Raw genomic sequence first — 26,263 nt, forward strand, 5'->3', positions numbered from 1 at the left:
TTATGATTTTACAGAGATTTATAGGGAATATTTTCCAAGAGCATTAGAAATGGCAGCTTTCATAATATTTTCTGTTTAGAAAATAGCAGGGTCTTCCAGTTCAGAGATATAGAATATAAAATTCATCCTGAATATTAGCTTTATTGATTAATTTATTTTCAGAGTATTTTGTATTATTAAAAATCTGTGCATTTTTATCTTTAGAACAATAGAAGTCAAAATGCATAGTCACATACCTGTGTCTGTTTAGGACCAATATCCATTCTTTCAAGAAGGTCATTTAAAAAAGCTGTAACACTCTCCCAGGGGTAAATACTGTTGGAGCCATCCAGCACTATGACTATGTCCAGCTGGGTGCTGCATTCTGTAACAAAAGGAGTCAACTGTGTAAATTTAGAATTTATCTTTTTAGGTAGTATGAAGGTGTATGGAGTGTTTTCACAGCTGAAATAACCTCATTTTAAAAAATAAGCTGATAGTCTACATAGTGAACGCATTGCTTTTATAATCAGAAAAATTAGTTTTAGGAAAAGTAAAGCTGGGAAATACTACTGCATTCAATAGCAATTGGTTTGCAATTCTTACCAAGTAAAACTCATCTCTACTTAATTTTAGTCAACATTGTATGAGTTACCTTTGGAAATTTTCTCAATATGAATTTTATCTAACTGCTCTCATTCTTTTTTTTTTTTTTTAATTTTTTATTTCTTTTCAGCGTAACAGTATTCATTGTTTTTTCACCACACCCAGTGCTCCATACAATCCATGCCCTCCCTAATACCCACCACCTGGTTCCCCCCAACCTCCCACCCCCTGCCCCTTCAAAACCCTCAGGTTGTTTTTCAGAGTCCATAGTCTCTCATGGTTCACCTCCCCTTCCAATTTCCCTCAACTCCCTTCTCCTCTCCATCTACCCTTGTCCTCCATATTATTTGTTATGCTCCACAAATAAGTGAAACCATATGATACTTGACTCTCTCTGCTTGACTTATTTCACTCAGCATAATCTCTTCCAGTCCTGTCCATGTTGCTACAAAAGTTGGGTATTCGTCCTTTCTGATGGAGGCATAATACTCCATAGTGTATATGGACCACATCTTCCTTATCCATTCGTCCATTGAAGGGCATCTTGGTTCTTTCCACAGTTTGGCGACCATGGCCATTGCTGCTATAAACATTGGGGTACAGATGGCCCTTCTTTTCACTCCATCTGTACCTTTGGGGTAAATACCCAGTAGTGCAATTGCAGGGTCATAGGGAAGCTCTATTTTTAATTTCTTGAGGAATCTCTACACTGTTCTCCAAAGTGGCTGCACCAATTTGCATTCCCAACAGTGTAACTGCTCTCATTCTGAGTGTATTTCAAATGAGATTACTTTCTTCAAAGAGACCCATTCTTTAAATAAAAACAATGTGACAGCTTTAGCTATGAGGTTTAAACAAGACTCTGTTAAAGGTTATTTACACTAATAATCAGCTCCAAAAATAGCAGTGGGGTTTGGTTATATATTGGCAAAGCAAACATTTACCTAAATTGGTAATGCTGGTAGCTGAGAAAATACTTCAGGCTTTTTGGTATGCTACTCTGTATACACATGTCTCATTCATTGCTTAGACTTTTCAAACATGTAAGAACATTGCATAAAATGCGTACCTCGTACGGGAGCAATGGAGTTCATGACTTGAAATGTGGGGCTGACATCGGAACAGATTCCAGTTGTGTAATGCAAATGTCCACATCTATAGGCATATAAAGGGCCACATGCCTTTTAAAAATTAAAAACCATAAGATTAAAAATTATATAACAGATTTTTATAAAGACTTACAATGACAGCATTCTTGGTTCATTAACCAACTCTTTGCTTTCTTACCAGAAACCCTCCGTTTGGGTTGGTGACTAAAGTTGATCCAAATGTCATGTTCTCCTTTACTTCTGTGACATTGGGAATTGATGTATTAACTAAAAATAGAATAAAATTTTATGAGGGTGGAAAATAAAGTATAATTAAGTGTCTTTTCATTAAGATATCCTATTTGTTTTGCTCATATCATAGCACATTCTTGTTCTGATTCAACTAAATAGTCTTCAAAGTATTATTAAGGAATATAATGAAAAAGCTAAGGCTGAAAACCTGGCTTATGTCCCAGAAACTTTGTCTGGATAACTGTCTCAAATAGTTTTGTTGAACTGTAAAAGAATGCAGAACGATTGGGGCAATGAGAGAATGTAGGATAGCCTTTCACACATTTTTGCTAATTAAAACAAAAAAAATATTTAATCTCATAATATTATAGGTATAATGTAAACTTACATACCTATCTTGCATATTATGTCTATATGTTTATAAATAACTAATGATAAAACGTGATTTCTGACAAGAGGGAAAGTGAGTAGTAGAGAAGAAAAAAAACCCCCTCAGATATAAGTTTATGACCATTAATTTCACCATCATGGAGACATCATGAGGGTAACAAAGAAAACTGGAGCAAGAATGAGCAGTGGTCAGGACATCTGGATAGAAGAAAGACAATGAAGGGACACCATTTGACATTCAAGATAAGAACATTGGATCTTGAAGCATGCCAACCTGGCAAAATTGGCAAGAATTTCCAGTTATTCATATTGAAAAAAGAAAAAAAAAACTTTGGACAGGAAAATCAAAATCTTCTAAACCCTGCTTAGCAGAATGTTGAAATATTTGAAAGTGGTAAAACTGAGGTTCAAGAAAGATTTATCTCACTGTTCAAGCCGAGAAGTCTTTCCTACCTAAGACTATATATAACTTCAAGCGGGGAATGGAAGCAGAGATTCTTGAATGGTCACACTATCTTCTTACTCTGACAATGGTCTTTGTCCCAGAGTTTAGTCTGGTTTGCCTTGAAAGCACCTGGAACTGGGCTATTGTCTACACTGGTCTTAAATAATCTGGATTAGAGTTTTTTATACTAGAGTAGACCCAGGATGAGGATTCCTGGGACAATAGGGACTATAGCAGGAACTTCTCCACTGTTGGTGTAGTTAAAATCTCCACGCTAATGTTAAAACTCTATTACAGTTTCCACTAGTGAAAGAGTAGCTCCTATCAGAACACGTCTTTTGCAAATAACAACTATAACTCTAGGAAAAGGAGAAAAAAAGTAACAACCATCTGAAGGCACTGGAAAGCAACCAAAAGCAGATAGAAACTGGAGGCAAGTATGTACTTGTGAGAAAAGATTAGCACTGGGTGAGTTTCCTGTTTATATTTTTGTTTTCCCTGAAGAGAAGGCCCTCATCAGTGGCTAAAACTCAAATAAAACTCAAAGTCTTAATGTTTTGAAGAAACAGAGGACAGAAATTGGAGTAATGATAGCAACTGCAAAGTGAGGGGGGGGGTGTATGTTGGAAAGTAGAACCACAAAAAGAGAGTTCCAACATATACATGTATGTTCTGTCCAAATATGTGAAGGACTTGAACTGTGCATGCTCAGGGTAAACTTCAGACAGCTCTGCTACAATAAGAAGACCTGAATAGAGATTTTGACTGCTTCTCACTGCGGTTTGGAAATTGAGTTCAGCCAAGTAAACTGTCTGCTAAACCAAAAAGTTTGAGAGTATTCAAAGACACATAACAGATCTAAAATCTCCACACTTATAACTCCAAAGTATAATCCAAGATACAATTCAAAATTACTAAACACAAGACAAAACAGGAAAATATGACTCAGCCTCAAAGAGAAAGGTAAAAAATGGAAATGATATTGAGATATTCCAGATGTTATAATTACCAGGCAAGGATATTAAAGCAGTTATTATAACTATGCTCATGAATGTAAAGGAAAAATATTCATAGTAAACAAACAAATAGGAAATTGAAAAAAAGAAAACCAAAAAATGCAATATTGAAATTAAACTTGTAAAATACATATCAATTTAATGGTTTCAACACTGTATAGAACACTGATAGGATTCTAATTCTTGGATAGTTTTAGTAGGAATTTTCTAGTAATGTTCTAATTACAGTGATATTTCTACCCAACATATCTATGTAAATTTGCTTTGTGTTATTCTCTTTAAAAGAATTTATATATTACAATTCCTGTGCTATTTTCTTTTAAAAAAGGAACAGTTCAATTTTGTGGAGGCAATGTAATGGGTGGGGTTATCTGGAAAGGTCTTTTATTTCTAAATCTATGGATATTTTATCATGAATTCTAAAGCAAATGAAGGGCAGACAGAATCAAAATGTCATTTTACGTGAATCTGAATGATAGGAAATGAATGTTTACAGATTCTTGCAATTTTTTCTTGCGTTAAAATGTATTTTTAATGAGAATACTGGGTATAGTTTAGGATCAGACTTTAACGTTTTAACTTTACATACCTGGTAGATCCAACTTTATGCAAGGTAAGGGTTTGCCTCTTCCAACTGGACACTTATAGACATCTCCAGTTCTGTTCTTGGGTTGACCAACTAAAGGAGAACCAATAAGTACCCTGGAAGTTAAATAACTCAGTTAGCATTTTTGAATAAAAGGAAACATTTTATTTTATTTTATGATGAGTTCTAAGACAATGACAGTAATTCTCATAGACATAACCAGATTGTTACCCTCTGTTACTGATGTAATTTATTAAAAATAAGCTGAGTATCTTCAAATTGCAGGTTGATCTGTATTAAAAAACCTTAAGATATATAGAGGAGAGATTTCAGTATGTTTTATTTATTGTATTATATATTATTTTATTATATATTTTATTTGGGGGCTAAAATAGTAATTATCTTTAAGCCTGCTGCTGTGTTAGTTTAGAAAACATACATGGAAGTATAAAAGACTTTTTCCTATGAGGAACTGATAATTCATAGAGAAGTTAGCAAATATAAACATTTGATTATCATAAGATTTAATATTAGTATATACTAGTTTGTAAGCACTTAGAAAATAAGGATAGTTGTGGACCCAGCTTAAAATCACTTACTGTCTTTTTGGACAGAATTATAAAATCATTTTAATAATAATTAATGAAGAAATATAGTCATGATTTATTTCAGTCCAAGGAAGCCATTTAACAAAGTTTCCTGTGATATCTTCAGGAACAGGGTAAATGAATGTGGTTGATTTTTAAGGCACTTGGGTGGATTCACAGCTGCTGATTCACTGCTGGCTGAAAAGCTATATACAAAGATGCTGATGACTATCAACCAAAGGACTTTAATTATGTGCCATAAGAATGTACTTGGGATTGTCTTAGCCTGTATCTTTGTTTATGACTTTTGTGAAGATATGGAAGGCATACGGTTATGCATCAAGTAAATCAATATGTCTCTTTGGGCAACCAGAAGTGTCTCAACATTCTGGAACAAGAAACTTAATAAACTAGCTAAAACTTAATATGAAACTATGTCAGTAACTCCACTTAGTTGCATACTACATCTACATGAATACAGATGTGGGCAACCTGACTTAATAGGAGTTCATGTAAAAAAGACATGGGGGATTTAACAAGTAAACATGAGCCAACAGTGTATTTTAGTATCAAAAATGCTAATGTGACCTCAGGCTGCATTGCTGGAAATAGATGCCCTGGTCAAGGAAAGTGGTCACCCCTCTGTGCTTTGCACTGTCAGACCATGTCTGTAATCTCCAAATTAAGAGGGACACAGGCACAATGGAATGTATTTGGGAGTTATGACTCAGATGGCTAAGTGCCTGGTAATTTTGTCAGACCAGAGATACTTGAGGGAAAGTTGGGGATGCTTAGCATAAATATATTTGTATATAATCTGAAGGAGAGTTGAGAGGATCCATAGAAGTGTAGGTGTTGAAGGCATGTATTTAAAAAGAAGTCTAGGGGCACCTGGGTGGCTCAGTGGGTTAAGTCTCTGCCTTCGGCTCAGGTCATGATTTCAGGGTGCTGGGATGGAGGCCCGCATCCGGCTCTTTGCTTAGCAGGGAGCGTGCTTCCCCTCTCTCTCTCTGCCTGCCTCTCTGCCTACTTGTGATCTCTCTCTCTGTCAAATAAATGAATAAAATCTTTAAAAAAAAGAAATCTAAATATTTGGAAGTCTTTTATAGTGAAAAGAAATGGGATTTTTTGGTGGAAATTCTTTGGGTAAAGGTAGTAGTAATGAAAATGTTTTATAACATGGAAATATTGAATTGTTGAACAGGCTCCTTAAAATATAGCTATGATATAATGCTTTTGTAAAGCCATTTTTGTTATGCATAAAAACCATAAAAATGCTTAAACCTTTTAATGCATAATTCTTACTTCTGGAAATCTATCTTTAAAAAGTGGCCTAAATTAAGAGAAAAAGCTTGATGCATAAAAATAATGCTCATAGTGTTATATATAATATAAAAAAATGAAAAAATATAGTCAACAGCAAGAACTAAGTATCGCAGGGCCATTCTATAGAATATTACAATCATTAAAAATAATAGTTAATGAGATTGCATGGTGATATTAAAATCATTTATGATCTAATTCAAAGTAAAAATATGCCTCATTTAGTGAAAACCTATGACAATTCAAGGTGAATGATACCAAATTACATTGAATGTACTCCTCATAATAGCAATGACAACAAGAGCTGGCACTTATTAAATCTATACCTTCTCCCGTATACTGTTCTAAGTGCTTTCCATATACTAAGTAATTTAATCCTCTCCATTAAACACAGCATGAACTTTGGTGCCACACTTCATGCATTCAAATCATGGCTTTGTCACTTATTTAGCTATATGATTTAGGACAAGTCACTTACCCTCTGTGCCTTAGTTTCTTCATCTGTAAAACGGAACTACTATATCTATGTAAAACATAGATTAAAAGGGAGTTCATCAAAAACCATAGTACATTAAGGAAATTATGGTTAGTGTTCTTTCCCCAATATTTTCAAAGCTTTTTGTAATGTGATTGATTAAATTAACTTAATAATTAAGAGAGTTTAGAGAAAAGTAGTGAGCCCACTATTATGAAAAATATTTAAGTTAAGGCTTGATAGATTGAAAAATATTTATTAAGAACATTCTACAGGCCCAGCATGTACACTAGGCCCTGGGGATATGAATTAATAGAATTTTTTTAGGTTGCTCCAAACTTAGGGGGGAAGCAGAACTATAAATGGACTATTATAATACTGGATAGGTCAAAACTTGGTGCAACATCAGCAAGGTCTTAGGAGCAAGAAGAAACAGCTCCTTTGGTGAGTTCAAGTAGCTCAGCATAGCTGGAGTAGAAGTAGAGCCTGTCAAGCCAAACAGTGTCCAGATCATGAACATTCCTAGAGTTCGATCTGAGAACTTTGGGTTTATCGTATGGAGGGGAGAGTTGGGAACCACCAATGCTTTTAATGATCAAAATCTGTGTGGAGCTTATCTGCTTGCAATGTAATGAATAAATTGGGAAAGGGGCAAATTAGACTCAGAGAGAGAAGGTAAGAGTTTCTAGACCCAGACAAGAAAACAGGACCTGAATTTAGGAAGTGGGGAGGAAGGGAGAACCAATTCTATAAGTAGTTAGAATATAAGCTGTCTTACTTTGAGTTCTCTCAAAAGCAGACTCTAGACAAAGACTTTGGTGTAGGTAGATTTTGGGGAGGCAATTCTAAGCCCACACAAATGTGGAGGTGGGGAAAATGATAGAGAGAAGAGAAGCCAGTAGAGTGCATTGATAATGGGTTATTTCTACAGGCCTCTGGGCTCAGTCTTGCTGGTGGCCATCTCAGAAAGCACGTGGAACATATCTGAGCATGGTTGAGGCCCCAAGCATAAATACTACTACCGCCTTAAGAGAGTACACAGTAAAAAGAGAGTTGAAGAAAAAAAATAACACAAGATTTTAGTGAGCAAAGAAAGAGAACTGATAGGAGTGTCCAGAGAAGGAGAGAGAGAATCAGGAAACAGTGGTATCACAAAAGCCAAAGCAGAAAGGATATAAAAAATGGGAGCCATGAGTAAAGAGAAGACTTTATTTTAAGATGTTTGGCTAAAAATGAGGGAGATGGGCCTTGTCAATATGTGTGGGCTTTTTTATCCCCCCCAGGCAAACCATCAAGTGTTTGAGGTGAGTTTAATTTTATTATAGAAGGCATCCATATATTGATAATGATGTTGAGAAAGAACTAGTAATATGACAAAGGCTAATATTACAGAAGAGAGAGTAGAGCCCCTGAGCTGGTAGAAGGGGTGAATCCAGAAGGAAAAATTTGTCTTAGACGTGAGGAAAGGCCACTGAGTTCCCAGGCAGGGATCTGGGTGCCCCAGTATTCAGAGGTTTGAAACCACAGTGGATGATTTGGAAATTTTTCATATTCTTTGTAATGCGGCATTGTCCTTCACTGTCCTTCCCTAAGACAGAATCTGTATTTCCTACTGTCAAACTGGGACTTACTTGATAAATAGAAGGCAGCAGAAATGGCGCTGTGACTCCCGAGGCTTGAGTAATGTATAGAATTGTCAAATCAATACATTGTACACCTGAAGTTAATGTAACATTGTATGTCAACTATACTTCAATAATTTAAAAAAAAAATGCATTACAGATTCCACTTCACTCTTTTGGAAATCTGAGAGCACATGCTGTGGAGAAACCCAGTCTAGCCTAATGGAGGATGAGAGGCCACATGGGGGAGAAGCAGTGCTTGAGTCAACAGCATGAAATGCCAGGCATGTGAGTTAAAGCATCTTAAACCCTCCAGTCCCAACTGAGGTACCAGAGGAGCCATTCATGCAGTTCCCCAGTTAACAGGGGAACACCTATGCAATCCTCAAATTCTTGAGAAATAATAAACAATATTGTTTGAGCTCACTAAGTTTTGAGATGATTTGTTACATACCAAGAGCTAACTGAAACAGGAAGGGAGGATAAAGTTTTAATCTAGGGCCCCTCCCTCCCTTCTTTCCTTCTTTCTTTCCTTAACTTCCTTCCTTCTCTGAAAATAGTAGCAATTGCCATCTCATGAGATTTAGGGAGAAAGGTAGTCAGCTGGTGGGCTTGTGGAGATTTAATTTAGATTTAAACTGACAGGGCCTATGTGGACCAATCAGACAGCCCCTCAGGCAAAAAGGAGGTCAGGGAAGTTTTGAAAGTTGTTTCCACTGCAGATGCAATATAGGCCTCCAAAGAACCTTCATCCAAAGAGACAAGTTATAAGTGTGTGGAAGAGTACTGGTTTGTTTGAACACATTAACTAGGGAAAAACTCAGATAATTGATGAAAAACGAGTTCTGGATGGCATGTTAATAGTAAAGTTATTGTGAATTCTAAAACAGGAGAGGAGAGAGATCGTGGGCAGCCCAGGCAAAGGTTGAACGTAGGAGAGCAAGTGCTGAAAACAAGGGTGAAGAGAAGGCCCAGGTGGTGGGAACACAGCGTAGATCTTCTGTATACACTGGAGCAAGAAGGTTGAGAGTGGCACACAGCTGACTTTCAAGGAAAGGCTCTGCAGTTTACATTCTATTTCTAGGGCAACAGAAAGCTCCTATAGTATGGCTATCACTGGAAATAACCTGAAATTGAAACTGGAGTCATGGCCCATTGTGGGTTCTGGATAAGCAAGCACTGAGGTGTGAGAGCTCAGAATATGGTAGGGTAGTAGGCCAGGATTGAGACAGGGAGCACGAGAGCTGGGATGAGTGGTAAAAAATGGGTTATCAGGAATATGATCTAAAATGATTTCATGTGTTTTCCTAGGAGCTATTTTTCTGACATCAAGCTTGCAGCTCTGAAAAGTACATATATTTACTAGTTAATCTGAAGTAAGTCTCACTTTTCCCCAGCTGCATAAAAACAATAAGATCCTAGAAGAGTATCAGCATAGTCTTTATGGAATTTCAGGAATCTTCAGAATTCTCAATCCCCATTATCTATCTTTTATCTCAATCCCCAGTATCTATCAATCCCTGTTCTTTTTTCTCATATCCTTATCACATTCTGACATATGATATAACCTACCTGTTTATTAGATTTATTATTCATGTTTTTGTTCCCTTCTTCCCCAGTAGAATATAACCTTCACAATAGCAGGAATTTTTATCTATTTTGTTCACTCATATACCCTTAAGGCCTATAAGAGTGCCCGAAACAAAAGAGGAATTTAGTAAGCATTTAGTAAGTGAATGAATTAATGATTATATCAAATGCCCTAAGAATCTGAATAAGAACTGGGAATTTATGACCCATGCAACCAACTAAGAGGTCCTAATTGTGAAGTCTTCTTTTCCATTTTAGAGGTTGGATATTTTGCTTTAGAAGAATGCCATATATGCCTTTGGTATGACACAGGAGGCATTTCCACAGGTCATGGTACCAGAGAGTCCTTGCTGTTACAGGGCAGAGTTGGCTGAAAGTCAGAAGGCTGGTGTTCCATGTCCTGGCCCTGACACATACTTGCTATATTGAACTCTTGGCACTTCATTCTCTGAGTCCCAGTTTCCTGTCTAGACAATGAGGATGGTAACAATGATATCTGCTCAAACCCATATGGTCACTGTGAAGACCCAAGACACATTGTGTCATGAAATATGGATACTATTATTTCAAATTTTAGTGCAAGTTTGCTTTAGCTCATTACATTTTATTTCTATTCAATTTTTGCTTTTTCTATGGCACTATTGCAATGATCTGTGTGCAGCGTAAGAGGATTAAAGAATGTTCTGGATCTCATTATTGATCTCTAGAGAAACACCTGATGAACTCAAAGATCATTAAAGTGAGAGAAATAATTTTTACTACACTCATTCTAAAATAACTAATTCTGATTCTTATTCACTCATTCTAAAAGTTCATCCTATACTCTGTTCTCATGAAAAAACTCTAGTTATAATAGAATTTAGTAACCTGAGAAAAGTTTGCTGTTCATAATAGTCATTCTTGTCATGATAACCATTATTTTACTTATTTGAAGAAAATATTCTACTTATTTATGTTTATTCCTCTGAAAAATGTAGTTTTCTAGAGATTGTTGTCTCATATTTATACTATTTCATAAACACTCTTTTCACCTAACTCTTTTTTCATGTCCAAGCCAAAGTCACTATCAGAGTGCCAAATACCCCTGCTAGCCAGCCTTTTTTTTTTTTTTTTCCCCTTAATGAATGGAGTGTTTGGTCATTTTGGAGAATGAAGTTACATAGTGGCCTCATTAGTTGTATTACTTTCAGTCGTGAAAGGTTTAGGGGTGAAAATGAGGTGCACCAAAGAAATGACAAGTTTAGCAAGGAGGAAATTTCAACTTCAAAAGATATTATAAACAATGAAAAATAAATACTATATTAAAATTGTAAGAGAAAATGTGATAGAACATTTGAAAAGTCTTTTTACTCCAAGCTTGAATAGGCCTTACTTAAAACACACATACATTGGAAAGTGATCATCAGCCCTTTAGTTCATTGGTAAACCTTACTTGGCATAAAGCAGGGTCCTCTAGGGAAAAGGCAGGAAGCCGACATATTCTGAAATATATTGGGTGGAGGATTGACTAGGAAGGTATCTGCATCATGAAAACCTACCTTGAGAGGCAGGCCCACTGAAGTCACTGAATGAATGGTTGCTGGAACAGCAGTTAAAAGGGTTGATGCACATATTAAAAGGAACGAAGCAAAGGAGCCACAGAGTGGAAAGCCCCGAGACAACAACCCATATTTTCCCACTTGGTGGAAAGTTTGCCATAGTGGTGATTACCACTAAATCTGGAAAGCTTGTGCAATGCTGAGCACATTTAAGTTTCTTCTCTTCAAAGCAAAATTATTAAACTAATTGTGTTCTTTGTGAATTTTTCTGAACCACATTGCAATTACTTGGATGTTTCAGCTCATGCTAGTCATAACGAACAACGGCTGATCTTAATCAGAGGTATAATGTCTTCTGATACTGAGAAAACATGTGGTTTCTGAGCTAAGTATATAAAGTAAATTACACTTCCTAGTAAACTTTTGGAAGGTAAAGGGGACATAAGGCTGCCTTTTTTGGTTAACTTTTAATTATTTCCAAAGAATTAAAGTAATGCTTTTCAAATGCACAGACTACACTTGTAACAGACCAAGTGTAGTCTTGCCTCCTTCTTTAGGCAAATTTCAGCCAAGATGTAATATGGGTCAGGTTGATTTTTTTTTTAAAAATCTGAGGTTGATGAGCTTCCAAAACCTGAGTAGTAAATATGATTTATAAAGGTACCCACCTCTGGAGAAAAACTGAGTAACAAAATCCATGTTCTCTCAAATATGTCAATTATTCCATAGCCCATTTCTTAAAGTAAGTCTGCATCCTGTCTGATTTTATAAACACTTACAGAATATCCAAACATGTTTCTAAAATTTATTTTACATCACCAGTGGCTGGATCTCCTTAAGCGTTTGGACATTTAGATTTTTGTGGTTTGTTTACTTTTAAATTCAGTTGGCTACATCACTTTTGTTGTTCTGATTTTTCACACTTATTATATAAAATAATTTTAAATATGGAATGTCAGAATGGAATTAAATTATCTGACATCCTTATACATTCAAATGTTCACAAATTCTCACATGTATATTAACATGTAAAAGTCTAAAACTGCAAAGATAGTAATTATTGGCATTTACTTCTTAATATAGTTCTAATTAAAAAAAAAAAAAAAAAAAGCACCGGACTGGGAGTGGAGAGACATGAGGTCTAGTTTCAGCTCTGGCCCTAAGTAGTTACAGTTCCCTGTGGAAGTCACTTATAAAAAACAAAAACCAAAACCAAAACCAAATACTTTATTGAAATATGATTGACATATTAAGAGTTGTACATACTTAATGTATACAATTTGATGAGTTTGGAGACAAGTATACACCTGTAAAAGCATCACCACAGTCTACGCCATAAGCATATCTATTGCTTCTACAGGTTTCCTCCAACCCTCTTTAGTTATTATTATTATTTCAGGCTAAGAACACTTAACATAAGATCTACCTTCTTTTTTTAAACACTTCTGATTTTAGGTAATTATAATAGGATACAAATTAAGATGAGTTCCCCAAAACAGACCATAGTACAAGGTCTGGGAGGATCCCAAATGTGAAGTTTCTGTGTCCTCAGGACACAACACCCTTCCAGACCATCAGTGTGGAGGAAGTTCACTGAAGCCTCAGTGTCCAGAGTTTTTAGTAGGGCTTTCTTAGATAGGCATAATTACTTGAATAAGATCTACCTTATTAGTAAATTTTTAAGTATACAATACAGTATTGTTAACTACAGGCAGTATGCTGTACAGTAAATCTCTAGTACTCATTCATCTTGCATAACTAAAACTTTATACCTTTTGACTAATACTTTCTTATTTTCCCTCCTCCCTGGTAGCCACCATTCTACACGCTGCTTCTATGACTTTGACCATTTTAGACTCCTTATATAAGTGAGATCATATAGTATTTGTCCGGTGTCTGGCTAATCTCACTTAGCAAAATGTACTCCAGGTTCCTCCATGTTATCTCAGAAGGCAAGATTTCCTTCTTTTTTTCAGGCTCCATAATATTCAATTGTATGTATATGACACATTTTTAAAATCTAGTCATCAGTCAATGGACATTTAGATTCCTCTCAAATCCTGGTTGTTGCAAATAATGTTGCAGTCAATATGGGGGTGCAGATACCCTTTCAAGATCCTGATTCCAATTATTTTGAATATTAACCTAGACATGGGATGCTGGATCATATGGTGGTTCTATTTTTAATTTTCTGAGGAACCTCTAGACTTTTTCCATAGTGACTGCACCAATATTCATTCCCACCAACAGTGCACGAATGTTTCCTTTTTTTCCACATTCTTGCCAACACTTATCTTTTGTGTTTTTGATAATAGTCATAGGAGAGCCATTTTTAACATTACTTGTGTGTGTGTGTGTGTGTGTGTGTGTGCTTGTTTTTTCATTAATGATAATAGGGAGTTAAATTAGATTCATTTGTTCAGCCAACAAATAATCACTGAATATGTATTATGTTTAAGGCTCGGTGCTAAATGTTGGGCAATGCACAGGATTGCAAGTGGGAACCAAAACCAGTCTTTGCCCTCTAAACATCTCCTCTAATATAATAACTTCTCCCTCTTATCTGTATTCCATTTAGGGTTTCCAACTATCCAGACATTACTCAAGCTGTTTAAAGCCGTATTTACCAACTTCGTGACAAAACTTATTTTTCTTTCCTATGTATTTCTCTCTGAATGGCTACCTAGTTTCCAATGATCCAGTGTAAAAATTCTGGACTATGTTTGACTCCTCCTACATCTCCATTTGACATTTCCAAACTTCCACCAAGCCTTAATGACTCATCTAAATTTATCTTGGATGCACTTTTCTTTCATTCCAGTTCTCTCTAACCTAGCCTGGGACCTCATCTCTTAAGCACCAGATTGCTATTTTTGCTTTCCTGTAGATTCCCCAGCTTTCAGGCACTTTTTTCTCCAATCCAATCTCTATGTAATTTCCATACCTACAGTGGTTCTCAGTGCCCTCTACTTAGATCCAAGTTCCTTTGTCTGGCTTCTCAGGTCTGCCATTACCCTTTGTCCTCTACCTTCCCTATGTCAGTCCTGCTTGCTTACCAACACACTCACTTCTCAAATCTATGCTCTTGCTTATGTGGCTTCCCAGATTGGAGTGGCATTACTTCTTTTCTTATTAAAAATTAAGTCATCTTTCAAGGCTCAGTTCAAGCGTCAAGAGTCAGTTCCTCCGGGGCACCTGGGTGGCTCAGTGGGTTAAGCCTCTGTCTTCGGCTCAGGTCATGATCCCAGGGTCCTGGGATCGAGCCCCGCATCGTGCTTTCTGCTCAGCAGGGAGCCTGCTTCCCCCTCTCTCTCTCTACCTGCCTCTCTGCCCACTTGTGATCTCTCTCTGTCAAATAAATAAATAAAACATTAAAAAAAAAGAGTCAATTCCTCCTTCTTTTAACTCCTATTAAATTTATAGTCTATGTTATATTGATTAGCACCTTTTTAAAAAATATTTCAAGTTCTAATTTAAATTTAATTAGTTAACATACACCATAACGTTAGTTTCAGGGGTAGAATTCAGTTATTCATCACTAACATATAATACCTAGTGCTCATCAAAGCGTCCTCCTTAACACCTACCGTACATTTAGCCCATTCCCTGTCCATTTCCCCTTCAGCAACCCTCAGTTTGTTTGCTATAGTTAAGAGGCTCTTATGGTTTGCCTCCCTCTTTTTTTTTTTTTAATTTCACTTACGTTCATCTGTTTTGTTTCTTAAATTCCAAATATGAGTGAAATCATATGGTATTTGTCTTTCTCTGACTTATTTCACTTAGCATAATATACTCTAGATCTGTCCATGTTGTTGCAAACGTCGATTTCATTCTTTTTCATTCTTTTGGTGGCTGAGTAATATTCTATTGTGTGTTTGTGTGTTTGTGTGTCTGTGTGTGTGTGTGTACATATACACACCCCCACATTTCTTTATCCATTCATCAGTCAATGAACATTTGGGGAGGAGCAAAGGGAGAGAGAATCCCTAGCAGGCTCCAGGCCCGTCGCAGAGCCCAACTCAGAGCTCCACTTGGGACTTAATCCCACAACCCTGAGCCGGAATCAATAGCTGGATGCTTAACTGACTGAGCTACCCAGGTGGCCAGCTAAGTTTCGGTTTATTATAGCTTATGCTTGGTCCACTCACATTACTCTCTGAGAGGCAGAGCTCCCTGAATTGCAGGCATAATGCCTAAAAGAATAAAACTGGTGTCTAGAGTGATGACTTCACCTGTTTAACTTTAAATGGGGTCAGGTGGGGTGGTAAGTGAGAGTATAGGTTGGTAGGACAGAATACAGAACTCATATGCTATTATTAGATTATTAGGGTCATCTAAGATGTTGGTAAAGAGACAGTGAAACACCTCCACAAAATCTAGTTTGTACCCAGGATATAATATTTTTACACAGAAAATGTGAGAACTCAAATTCTTACTATTGATCATTTTGGGGGGATTATGATCAAATTAAGTCTAAAAGATAGAGTGAAACATCAAAAACTCCATATTTTTTCATTTGTGCAATATAGTAGGGTGATAGATTATTGTTGTCCTGGGAGGCATAGATCCCTTTTTGCTTATTCTTTTAGTTGCTAGAATAGTTTAGTTTAAGTTATTAAACTGAAGCAAATTTTAACAAATTCTTGTTCTTTTTTTCCTAATAAAAAAGATCACTAAAATTATGTTAAATATAAAGTAAAAGAGCTTTAATATTAATTTTGTGTAACTTTCCACAAGTCAAATATGCTTTAAAAATCATACCTGAAGTGAAGTGAATCATTACTAATGGGCTTGTAAGTGTATAAAAGAAATTCAGTAAGGTTCATTACAAACAGTAAACCAAACTCAGTAGGTCAATAAATCACCAAAAATATAAGCCCAATAATATCTTATGGAAGTGATATTAACCCTTTCAAGATGGCATCTCATTTGCCTCCCAATTCTTCCAGCTGACATTCAACTACTCTGCAGTGAGAACAATTAAAGAACTCTTGCCAGAATAACAACTGCAGAACAATGCTATTTTGGACAAGGACCTTCTTGAGGTCAACAGGGGCTTGAACAGAAATCACTAACCACTTCCGTGAGTACTGCCAAGGAATTTTCCTTTTTTTTTTTTTTTTTTTTTTTAACTCTGTCAGTTTCCATTACCAAATGATTAGACTACATTTTCTACCATGCATGATTCATTCTGTTGAAGTCTCATTCATAAAACAAACTGTAACCAAATAATATTTTCCATTACCTTATAAAAAAAACCAAATGACAACACAACAAAATCAACTGGCTTACCATTTTCCTTCTTCATTTTCATACTGTTGAACAGTATATCCAAACATGTCCTCCACGGGGCCGCTGAAAGTCATTGAATTTTTCACATCCACATTGAATGATACGCAGAAGCCTAGAACAACTTTAAGAGGGAAAACAAAGTCCAGTTATACAGAGTTAACTAAGATTCCATCATGTTTTGAATTATGGAAGGCATGCCTAAAAATTGTGCTCTTGTTACAAAAAGCAATAATGGTCAAAAATTGAGAACTGCAAGAAAGGTTTATGGTATTAATTATATTACGGACTGCAAATAACAACTGAAGAATACAAGTACGAATATTCAAACAAAACCCTAAAGAAATGTCGTAGCTGTACCATTCCCAGAGCTAATGACTTCAGAATCTGAGAGAGAGACCTGGCAGAAACTCATGCTTGGATATGCCTAATGTGGTTACAGATAGCTTTCCAGTAATGAGCCCTACAGTGAATCATGGCCACTAATGAAATGTAAACAACTTCATTTTCCTGTTTTGACTCTGAAGGATGCAAGAATCACCATTTAAATCCTCAGAAGAGGAAGCTTTCTCCTTACTGCTTCCAAAGGGAACGCAAGCTGATTGCCTCCACCCAGAAATGGCTTCCGAAGCAGGCCTGAGATTTGTTCTGCTTCTCTCTCCATCAAGCGGTGGACAGAAAGCTTATCCTAGTATGCTAGAACCTCCACATAGTGTTGGTGGTGATACACTCACAGGCTGCTGTCCACGATATATCTAGATCAAATCACGTTATCTAAAGAGTCTGCTCAGTGCTTGACACACACTAGATATCCAGTGAGGGTTAATTCTCTTCAATTTCCTTAAAGTTCAGGTAATGAAAACCCTTTACAAGAGAGACTCTCTCCTAAAAAGGTTGTGGATGGTGCCAAATTCCATGTTTGGTACTAGTTTTTGAAGTATAGTTGTGAAGTTACAAAGCATTCCTCTTCTAGATGCAACTAAGAATTCGTCCCAAAGAGCACTCCCTTATAAAATTACAAGCATCATAAGGTACATTCAGACGTAATTAAATTCACCATTCTTTATTAAAACCATGATACAGCTACACACATCCTGAAAAAATACCTTTCCTTACTCGTTATAAATTCTTCCATAAATATAGTTTAAATCCAGACTCGAATTCATTCTATGCTCTAATTCATAACCTTCAATTTTAACATTGGGTTTTTTGCTGCACAGAATTGTACCTAATTTAGAGAAAATTTTGTTCTTTAAAAAAAAAAATTTATGTATACCTATTTATGAAAAAAGATACTTATGTATACCTATTTATAAAGTCTTTCTTGATCTTTCCAACTGGAAATAATCTTCTTAACTACTAAAACCTCCTCTTTCATTTTTTGGCTATCTCTCATAGAAATAATAATAATAATTTACGTATTTATTTGACAGACAGAGATCACAAGTAGGCAGAGAGGCAGGTAGAGAGAGAGGAGGGAAGCAAACTCTCTGCTCAGCAGAAAGCCCAATGTGGGGCTCGATCCCAGCATCCTGAGATCATGACCTGAGCCGAAGGCAGAGGCTTTAACCCACCGAGCCACCCAGGCACCCCTCATAGAAATAATTATTAAATATTATTTTATTTACATTGTAATTATCTGTGTCTGATTTCCCCCCTTCCTCCAGTTTGGAAAATTCTTTTTTTTTTTTTTTTTTTAAATACATACTTTTTTTTTTTTTTTTTTTTTTAAGATTTCATCCATTCATTTGACAGACAGAGACCACAAGTAGGCAGAGAGGCAGGCAGAGAGAGAGCTGGGGTGGGGGGCAGGAAGCAGGCTCCCTGCTGAGCAGAGGAGCCTGGGATCAGGACCCTAGCCGAAGGCAGAGGCTTTAACCCACTGAGCCACCCAGGCGCCCCCAGTTTGGGAAATTCTTAAAAGCGGGGACTCTCTTCTTCTTTTTCTTATCCTTTCTCAAAATCTAGCACCTTGTACACAGATGGGCAATAACATATTTGTAGAATAAACACTGAAGGAGAAAGTGTACCAGTTGAAGTTAGAGGTAAACTGACAACTATTTCATTTTAGTTAAGAAAGACTTAATGGAGATGGAAATTTTCAAGTTAGATTTTTAAAGGGAGGGAGAGATTCAACTTGGCAGTGAGAAGAAAATATGTCCCAAGAATTTGGGAGGTTCTCTACAAGTGATAAGACATAGAATGGGGCAAATATGGTTGTAAAATCATAGAGAGACTTGCCTAGCTCGTGTGGAAGATGTAGAAAAAGAATGGATGGGTAGCGTAGGTCCATTTATGTACATTTCCTGCTCCTACTTCAAGTGTGATGGAGAACAGCTGGTTACCATCTTCTGCATAATTGCTTTTTACATATTTGAAGACAGTTTTAAACACTGTTCACTCTACTCTAAACTAAATCGTACATGCTCCTACCCTTCTCTCACAGGTTTATTTTTTGAAAACTTGTAACAGATTATCTTTTGATATGAGAGATACACAAGGTAGTAGGTCTACAATAGGATTTCTCAACTTTAGTGTTATTAATATTTTGAGTCAGAAAATTATTTGTTATGAAAGTCTACACTGTGTGTTGTAGCAGCATCTGTGGTCCCTGCCCACATAATGCCAGTAGTACTCCCTGAGTTATGAAGATCAAAAATGTCTCCAAACACGGACAAATTCCCCTGGGACCAAAATTGCCCAAGCTGAATATGACTATTCTATAGAGAAGGACCAGAACACCACCACCAATGATTTTGTTGAAGAAGATGATGGAAAACAACTGGCCTGCAGACCAGCAGCATCTGTATCATCCAGAACTTTTGAGGGATCCAGAATCTCAGGTTCCACTCGAATCTCCTGAATCAGTATCTCCATCCCAACAAGATCCCCGAGGAATTTGATTCCCGTTACGGTTTGAGAGGTGTAAGCCTGTAATATGGTAATCCTCTTTCATAATGTTGATGTAGGTAACATAATTTACCTAGATTAAAAGTACTCACCATCTTTAAGACCAAAGGGGAAAGGAGTTATTATTAATCAGTTTCAAGTTCACTGCTCTTGAAGTATTTTTCTAGCACTTTTTGTGTTTAGTATATGTTCTCCCAAAAGCCATTCATGATACTCCTCATTATAAGACCGAGACTTTTTGGTTTCCTTTTTAGGCTTGTTTATTCCACGTGTTGTGTTGAAAGTTCAGGGGAGGGGAGGGGGAGGGGTGTGCTGCACTTTTTTTTTTTTTTTTTCATTTCCTGTCTTCAGAATTCTATGGGCAATTTGCCCAAAGTGATTGTAAATCAGTCTCTTTCATGTTTGCTAAGGCACCAAGGAGACTGAAGCACAGGAGATGACATACAAAAAAATAGTTTACATCTTGTTCTTTTGATTTAAAGGAGTGTACAAACAGTGAAGGCGGCTTCTTGAAACTCTGAGTCTGATGCTCATTTTGTTATACTAAGTTGTCTTGGAACTTTATGTACCAGAGGTAAAGCAAAATCGTACTTATTCTCTGTCAAAGTCAAAAGCAAAAACAAAAACAAAGCTGATGTGGCTTAAGGGGCCATACAGGGTAAAAATGATGGGAAATAAAACATAGACAATAGTCAGATGTCAAAATTAAGTTCTAATTTCATATGTACCAGCAGAAGAGGAATTTTTTCCCCTTAAGAATAACAACACATTACTATTTGTTATTCTTCACATGCTCCATCTCATATAATTTGCCCACAACCCTACAATTAGCGTTATTATCACTGCTGTGCAAATGAAGAGGAGGAGGCTCAGGACAGTAGAGAAATTTGCCCATAGTTCCCCAGGATTCCCAAACATTCACATTAATTCAATTTTTACATCTTATCCCTAAAACTGAAAAGGGTTAATAGAAGGCAACACTACTCTTAATCCAAGTAATTACAACTTCTGAAAAGCCAAACTGGGAAGAGGCCTTCTACAGTGGCCATGGCTAAGAAAATGGGGCTGAGGGGGATGACTGGAGTAAGGACAGAAGTCATGCCTGCAGAGATCTAGATAAAGCATCATGAGAGATTTCAGCCCAAACATTCATTTCAGGTAGAAAAGAAATGGAAAGGTTTGCTCTCTTTCAAATATGATTATATATGTTATATATTTAAGGGCTAAAAACTGAGGAGGAAGATGAGATTGTTGGTATTGAAGGGTATCTCTTGTAAAAGAGATCATTGTGCACAGTTTCTTTGCCCCAGTATGGAATTTGAGGTGTAAGACAACTAAATGAGAGAAAGAGAAAAAGAGAGGGAGAAGTAAACTACAATTGCATGGCATTTTCTGCATATAAATATTTTGCCATGGGGCATCCGGGTGGCTTAGTCAGTTAAGCAGCTGACTCTTGATTTTGGCTTAGGTCATGATCTCAGGGGCCTGGGGTCGAGCCACACTGTGGCTGGTGGGCTCTGTGCTCAGCTGGCAATCTGCTTCCAGATTTTCTCTCTCTCTCCCTCCCTCTGCCCCTCCCCCTGCTTTCTTTTGCTCTCTCTCTCTCTCTCTCTCTCAAATAAGTAAATAAATCACAAAAAATCCTTTTGCCACTTACAAACATTTTCATATAAAAAGGATATTGAAATAGACAATGAACTGGTGGTTGGGCAGAACAGCAGTCACTATTCTCTTCTTGTATGCTAGGAAACTGGACCTTAGAAGGGTTAAGTGATTGGTCTAATGTCAGCTGTGTTAGTGGCAGAGAAGGAATTCAACACTGGGCTTCTCAGGTCAAATCATAGACTTTCTGTGACAAGAGTGCCATTGAAGTTGTGAGATTAATAATAATAAAAATAATAACAATAACCCAGGTCAACAGAACCTCAAAAGGCCCATGAGAGCTCTTAATCATTTCGTAGCTTGAGTAGTTGAGGGTAGGACTGGCAGGAAAAGTTGAATGAAGGGGGAAAAGTCTGAGTTTCTCCCAAGGGCACTGACTCTCTGGTCAAAGAAGACCTTCCTCCTCCACACATCCTCTGAGTTCCAAGAAAAGTCACTGCAGCCTGTTTGATATTTTGCTTTTTAATGAAGAAAGTCTGTGTTTCACAGGGTGGTCCAGAAATTCTGATCTAGCAATATCCAGATTGAAGTATTTAATAGCCAATGGAATTCTGAATATTTAAAAGCCCAAGTAAAAAGGGTATCAAATAAATGGTGGTTAGTGATTGATATTAAAATGCTATTGCTTTCTTTCACCAACTTCCTACACATTTATCCAATCTGGACATAGGAGAAATCATGGAATTAATATTATATTTATTATTTTTAAAGAGTGAAATGGCACAATATTAAGATAGGAAATAATAACCATTTTATTACAGTTAATGGTTTTTATTTTTATTTATTTAAAGATTTTATTTATCACATTGAGATACCACCTTAAACCAGTTAGAATGGCCAAAATTAGCAAGACAGGAAACAATGTGTGTTGGAGAGGATGTGGAGAAAGGGGAACCCTCTTACACTGTTGGTGGGAATGCAAGTTGGTGCAGCCACTTTGGAGAACAGTGTGGAGATTCCTCAAGAAATTAAAAATAGAGCTTCCCTATGGCCCTGCAATTGCACTACTGGGTATTTACCCCAAAGATACAGATGGAGTGAAAAGAAGGGCCATCTGTACCCCAATGTTCATAGCAGCAATGGCCACGGTTGCCAAACTGTGGAAAGAACGAATGGATAAGGAAGATGTGGTCCATATACACTATGGAGTATTATGCCTCCATCAGAAAGGACGAATACCCAACTTTTGTAGCAACATGGACAGGACTGGAAGAGATTATGCTGAGTGAAATAAGTCAAGCAGAGAGAGTCAAGTATCATATGGTTTCACTTATTTGTGGAGCATAACAAATAATATGGAGGACAAGGGTAGATGGAGAGGAGAAGGGAGTTGAGGGAAATTGGAAGGGGAGGTGAACCATGAGAGACTATGGACTCTGAAAAACAACCTGAGGGTTTTGAAGGGGCGGGGGGTGGGAGGTTGGGGGAACCAGGTGGTGGGTATTAGGGAGGGCACGGATTGCATGGAGCACTGGGTGTGGTGAAAAAACAACGAATACTGTTATGCTGAAAAGAAATAAAGAATTAAAAAAAAAGATTTTATTTATTTATTTGCGTGAGAGAGAGTGAGAAGGAGAGTGTGTGTGAGCAGGGAGGATCAGAGGGGGAGGGAGAAAGAATCTGAAGCACACTCTGCACTTAGTAAGGAGGCTGACACAGGGCTCAATGGAAGGATCCGTCCTACAACCCTGAGATCATGACCTGAGCCAAAACCAAGAGTCAGATGCCCAAATGACTGAGCCACCCATGCACCCCTATAGTTAATGGTTTTTAGAGCAAGTTCCTTGGTTGTATAGAAATATGGTAATCGTTAGAGAACCTAGGCTTACAGAGCCCTTTCACTTATATTATTTATGCAATTATTCACATTTATTCAACTACTACACAAATATTTATCAAGGTTTTCCTTTGGGTTGAATATATGCTAGGTCCTGGAGATACAGTCATAGTAAGATGGCACTTCTACTTTTAAGATCTTACAGCCTAGCTGGGAAAAAATACGGTAAGTGATTTAACTTCCATTAGTCTCAGCTTATCATATTTAAAATGAGGTTACAAATGCTTTGTAGGTATTGGTTGCTGTGATAAATACAACTTATACATGTAGCAATAAAGAATATTCAATAAATGAGTAAACTGCGTTCATAAGTAGAATTCAAAGAATCAGTTTACCATCTGGCAGTTGAATTTTCTTTTGGAAGAGGATCCCCTGCTCCCATCCTGATGACCATAAACTAACTGTGCATAAAATACTGCACAGTTAGTGGCAGGGAAGGACAACAAATAGGTGCTTCAGTTGCACTAGATTCTGAAAACTGATTTTGGTGTAGGAAAAAAAGACAAACATGGCTAACAAATTAAGACAGTATGATTCCCTGTCAATAAAAAACGTGAACACCTAAGTAGGTAGGTAGTCCTTGGCAGGTTTTAAGCCAGAAAGTCTAAATGATCTGACTTAGATTTTCAAGGGAACTCAAGGAACTCTTCATTTATTTTTATAGGAGTGAGACCATGCTACTTTTAATGTTTGAAGGGCCAAATGTATTTCCTGTGATGGGATCTGTGTCCTTGCTTCATTATCCTACTGGGTTGTTTTTTTTTTAAAGTTTGCTTGGGGAAACTTACAAATGATGACCATTTGTATCTTGAAAAATGATGCAGATGTGTTGTATCAGAGTGGCAGGACAGTGGGTTCATTGACTCACTTCCATAGAGAGTTTCCTTTTCTAAACCTGGCTGCAATGACATGTGTAAAGAAAATCTAAGATGAAGGAATCAGGCCTTCCAGGTGAAACAACTGGCCAAGGAAGAGGAGTGCAGGGATTTCTATCCTTCCAATTAGACCTCTTGGATTCTCATCTCAGTTCCTCAAAATGTGGTGAACATTTATGATATCACCCAGGTTCTCAGCCAATAGCAAGTTAAGGATTTTATTACTTCAATGACAATCTACTCTTCTCTAACCTATTTCAAAGATTATAAATCTATTCCAAGGATAGGATAAGCCTGAAGTGACTTAAGGCATATTAATTGAGTGACAGTCTTGAGCCACCTGAGAATCAGAGAAAGTACCTAGGCAGTACAACCTCTGTAATGCAGAGCTGCAGAGTCCCCATAGCACCCCCACCCCCGCAGTGTGAATGCTGGTACATCCTGGGCACCTTTTATATCTCTTGCTGTGCCAAAGCTTATTGGTGGAAAGAGTTCATCTACCCCTGCTCAGATGGATATAAACTCCTCAAATTATATATGCTCACTATAACTAATGATGTGATGCATTAGGTATTTTATATCACTTCAAATTTACTTTTTCTTTTTCTTAAATTCAAATAAAATATATTCAACTTTGAGACAGTTCAAGGGGTAGGAAGAAAAACATTTTAATGATAAGAGTTGATGACGGAAACTGAAAGCCCCTTTCCTCACTTGCAATGTATAATGAAACATCTGTATAATATCAGAGCTATAAATCTGAAATTTTAATTAGTTCAATTATTTTTGGTGTCTAAGTGAGTTGGATCTCAATTTTGGTATACATGATTACCCTAAAAGATAAAATCTGAGGGCCCAACTTTCGGTTTTGGTTCACGTCATGATCTCAGGGTCATGGAATTGAGCCCCACATCAGGCTCTGAGCTCAGTGGGGACCCTGCTTCTCTCCCTCTTCTTCTCCTTCTGCCCCTCCCCCTGCTTGTGTGTGCTCTCTCTTTCTCTCTCTCTAAAATAAATAAAGATATTTTTAGACAAGATTAAGTTTGATAAATAGTGTAACTGGCTCTATCCACAAATATAGTACTACATAATTCTACTTGATTTGAAATCTGAAGTGACTATTTTTATAGCATTGTAATCTTGAGAAGGATGAGACAAAGAACTCCAGTGGTAAAGACAACAGAAAATAAAAATAGAATAAAAGAAACAACATTAGAGCCTTGAGCCTTGATGTAGCATCAACACAAGTGTTTGGAAATGGTATCATAGTCTCAAATACAGGAATCTATATTTTCAGAAAAAAATACCATATCCAACTTGCTGTCTCCAAGCAATTGAAACTTCCCTATAGAATTATGTAAGAGGAAAGTCTGGCTCAATCAATCCCACCATTAAGAGTTCTTTCATCAGAAATGATGTAATATGTCAGCATGATATCTACCTCTATCAGCAAGTCCAGAAAAGCCAATCCAAATAAACACCTCAAGGTTCAAACATTTTCTAAGCTTCATCATGGGAGGTTGCTTTTTAACTTTAGCTTGCTGTAGTGAGTGAATTGTTTTGACTTTAGTGCTAACGTCCTGTGGGCTTCCAGTTAATACAAATGGTATTTGAACTTCAAAGTGAGTGTGTGTTTATGTGTGTATCTGTATATGGTTGGTGGGAAGGAGGCAAGGAGGCCTAATTCTTGGCACATAGTAGGTGTTTAATACAAGTTTGTTAAATGAAACAGGATGGAATAAACAGAGAAATGAAGATTTCTCATATAAAGGTCATTCTGGCTGTAAGAACTTATACCCTTTTGTAAATGCTGCCCAGAATATTAAACTCCAATGGAGTGTTTCCCAAACATCCTTTGTTAAAAATCCCCCTTTTAAATTTTTCTACATAAGTTTGTTCTTCCACAGTGTTTATTTTCCTTTGTAGTATCTACAGACATCTGCTCTTTTCCCATATCCTCCCACCACAAATAATTGCCTACTCTGCCAGCTCTTCTCAGACTGTCCCTTCTCTTGAAATTCTTAAACAGTCTCAGTTTCCCAACGCCTCCACCCTAACACCATCATCTTCTGGCTCTGTGGTTTACAGGATAAAAAAGCTGCAGAACCTCAGGGGTCCCTGGACCCCATTGTGGGAAACACGACTCGTGTGTTTTTGCAAGCAACGTGAGCACAGAACTCTGTTCTCCAGCTG

General features: G+C 37.0%; 1 protein-coding gene across 1 annotated transcript in view; it reads right to left on the reverse strand.

Annotated features, from left to right (window-relative positions):
- The window catches only part of ITGA1 (integrin subunit alpha 1), a 159,456-nt gene that overhangs the window by 87,029 nt on the left and 46,164 nt on the right, over positions 1-26,263 (reverse strand). Inside the window, exons 2-6 of the mRNA XM_080805080.1 lie at positions 16,790-16,910; positions 4,366-4,478; positions 1,873-1,961; positions 1,655-1,766; positions 237-364 (exon numbers count right to left, since the gene is read on the reverse strand). Of these exons, the coding sequence (XP_080661206.1) occupies positions 237-364; positions 1,655-1,766; positions 1,873-1,961; positions 4,366-4,478; positions 16,790-16,910 (563 nt within the window). The remainder of the gene's footprint in view (positions 1-236; positions 365-1,654; positions 1,767-1,872; positions 1,962-4,365; positions 4,479-16,789; positions 16,911-26,263) is intronic.

The sequence above is a fragment of the Martes martes genome (genome assembly GCF_963455335.1).
Source record: "Martes martes genome assembly, chromosome: 5".
Taxonomy (NCBI): domain Eukaryota; kingdom Metazoa; phylum Chordata; class Mammalia; order Carnivora; family Mustelidae; genus Martes; species Martes martes.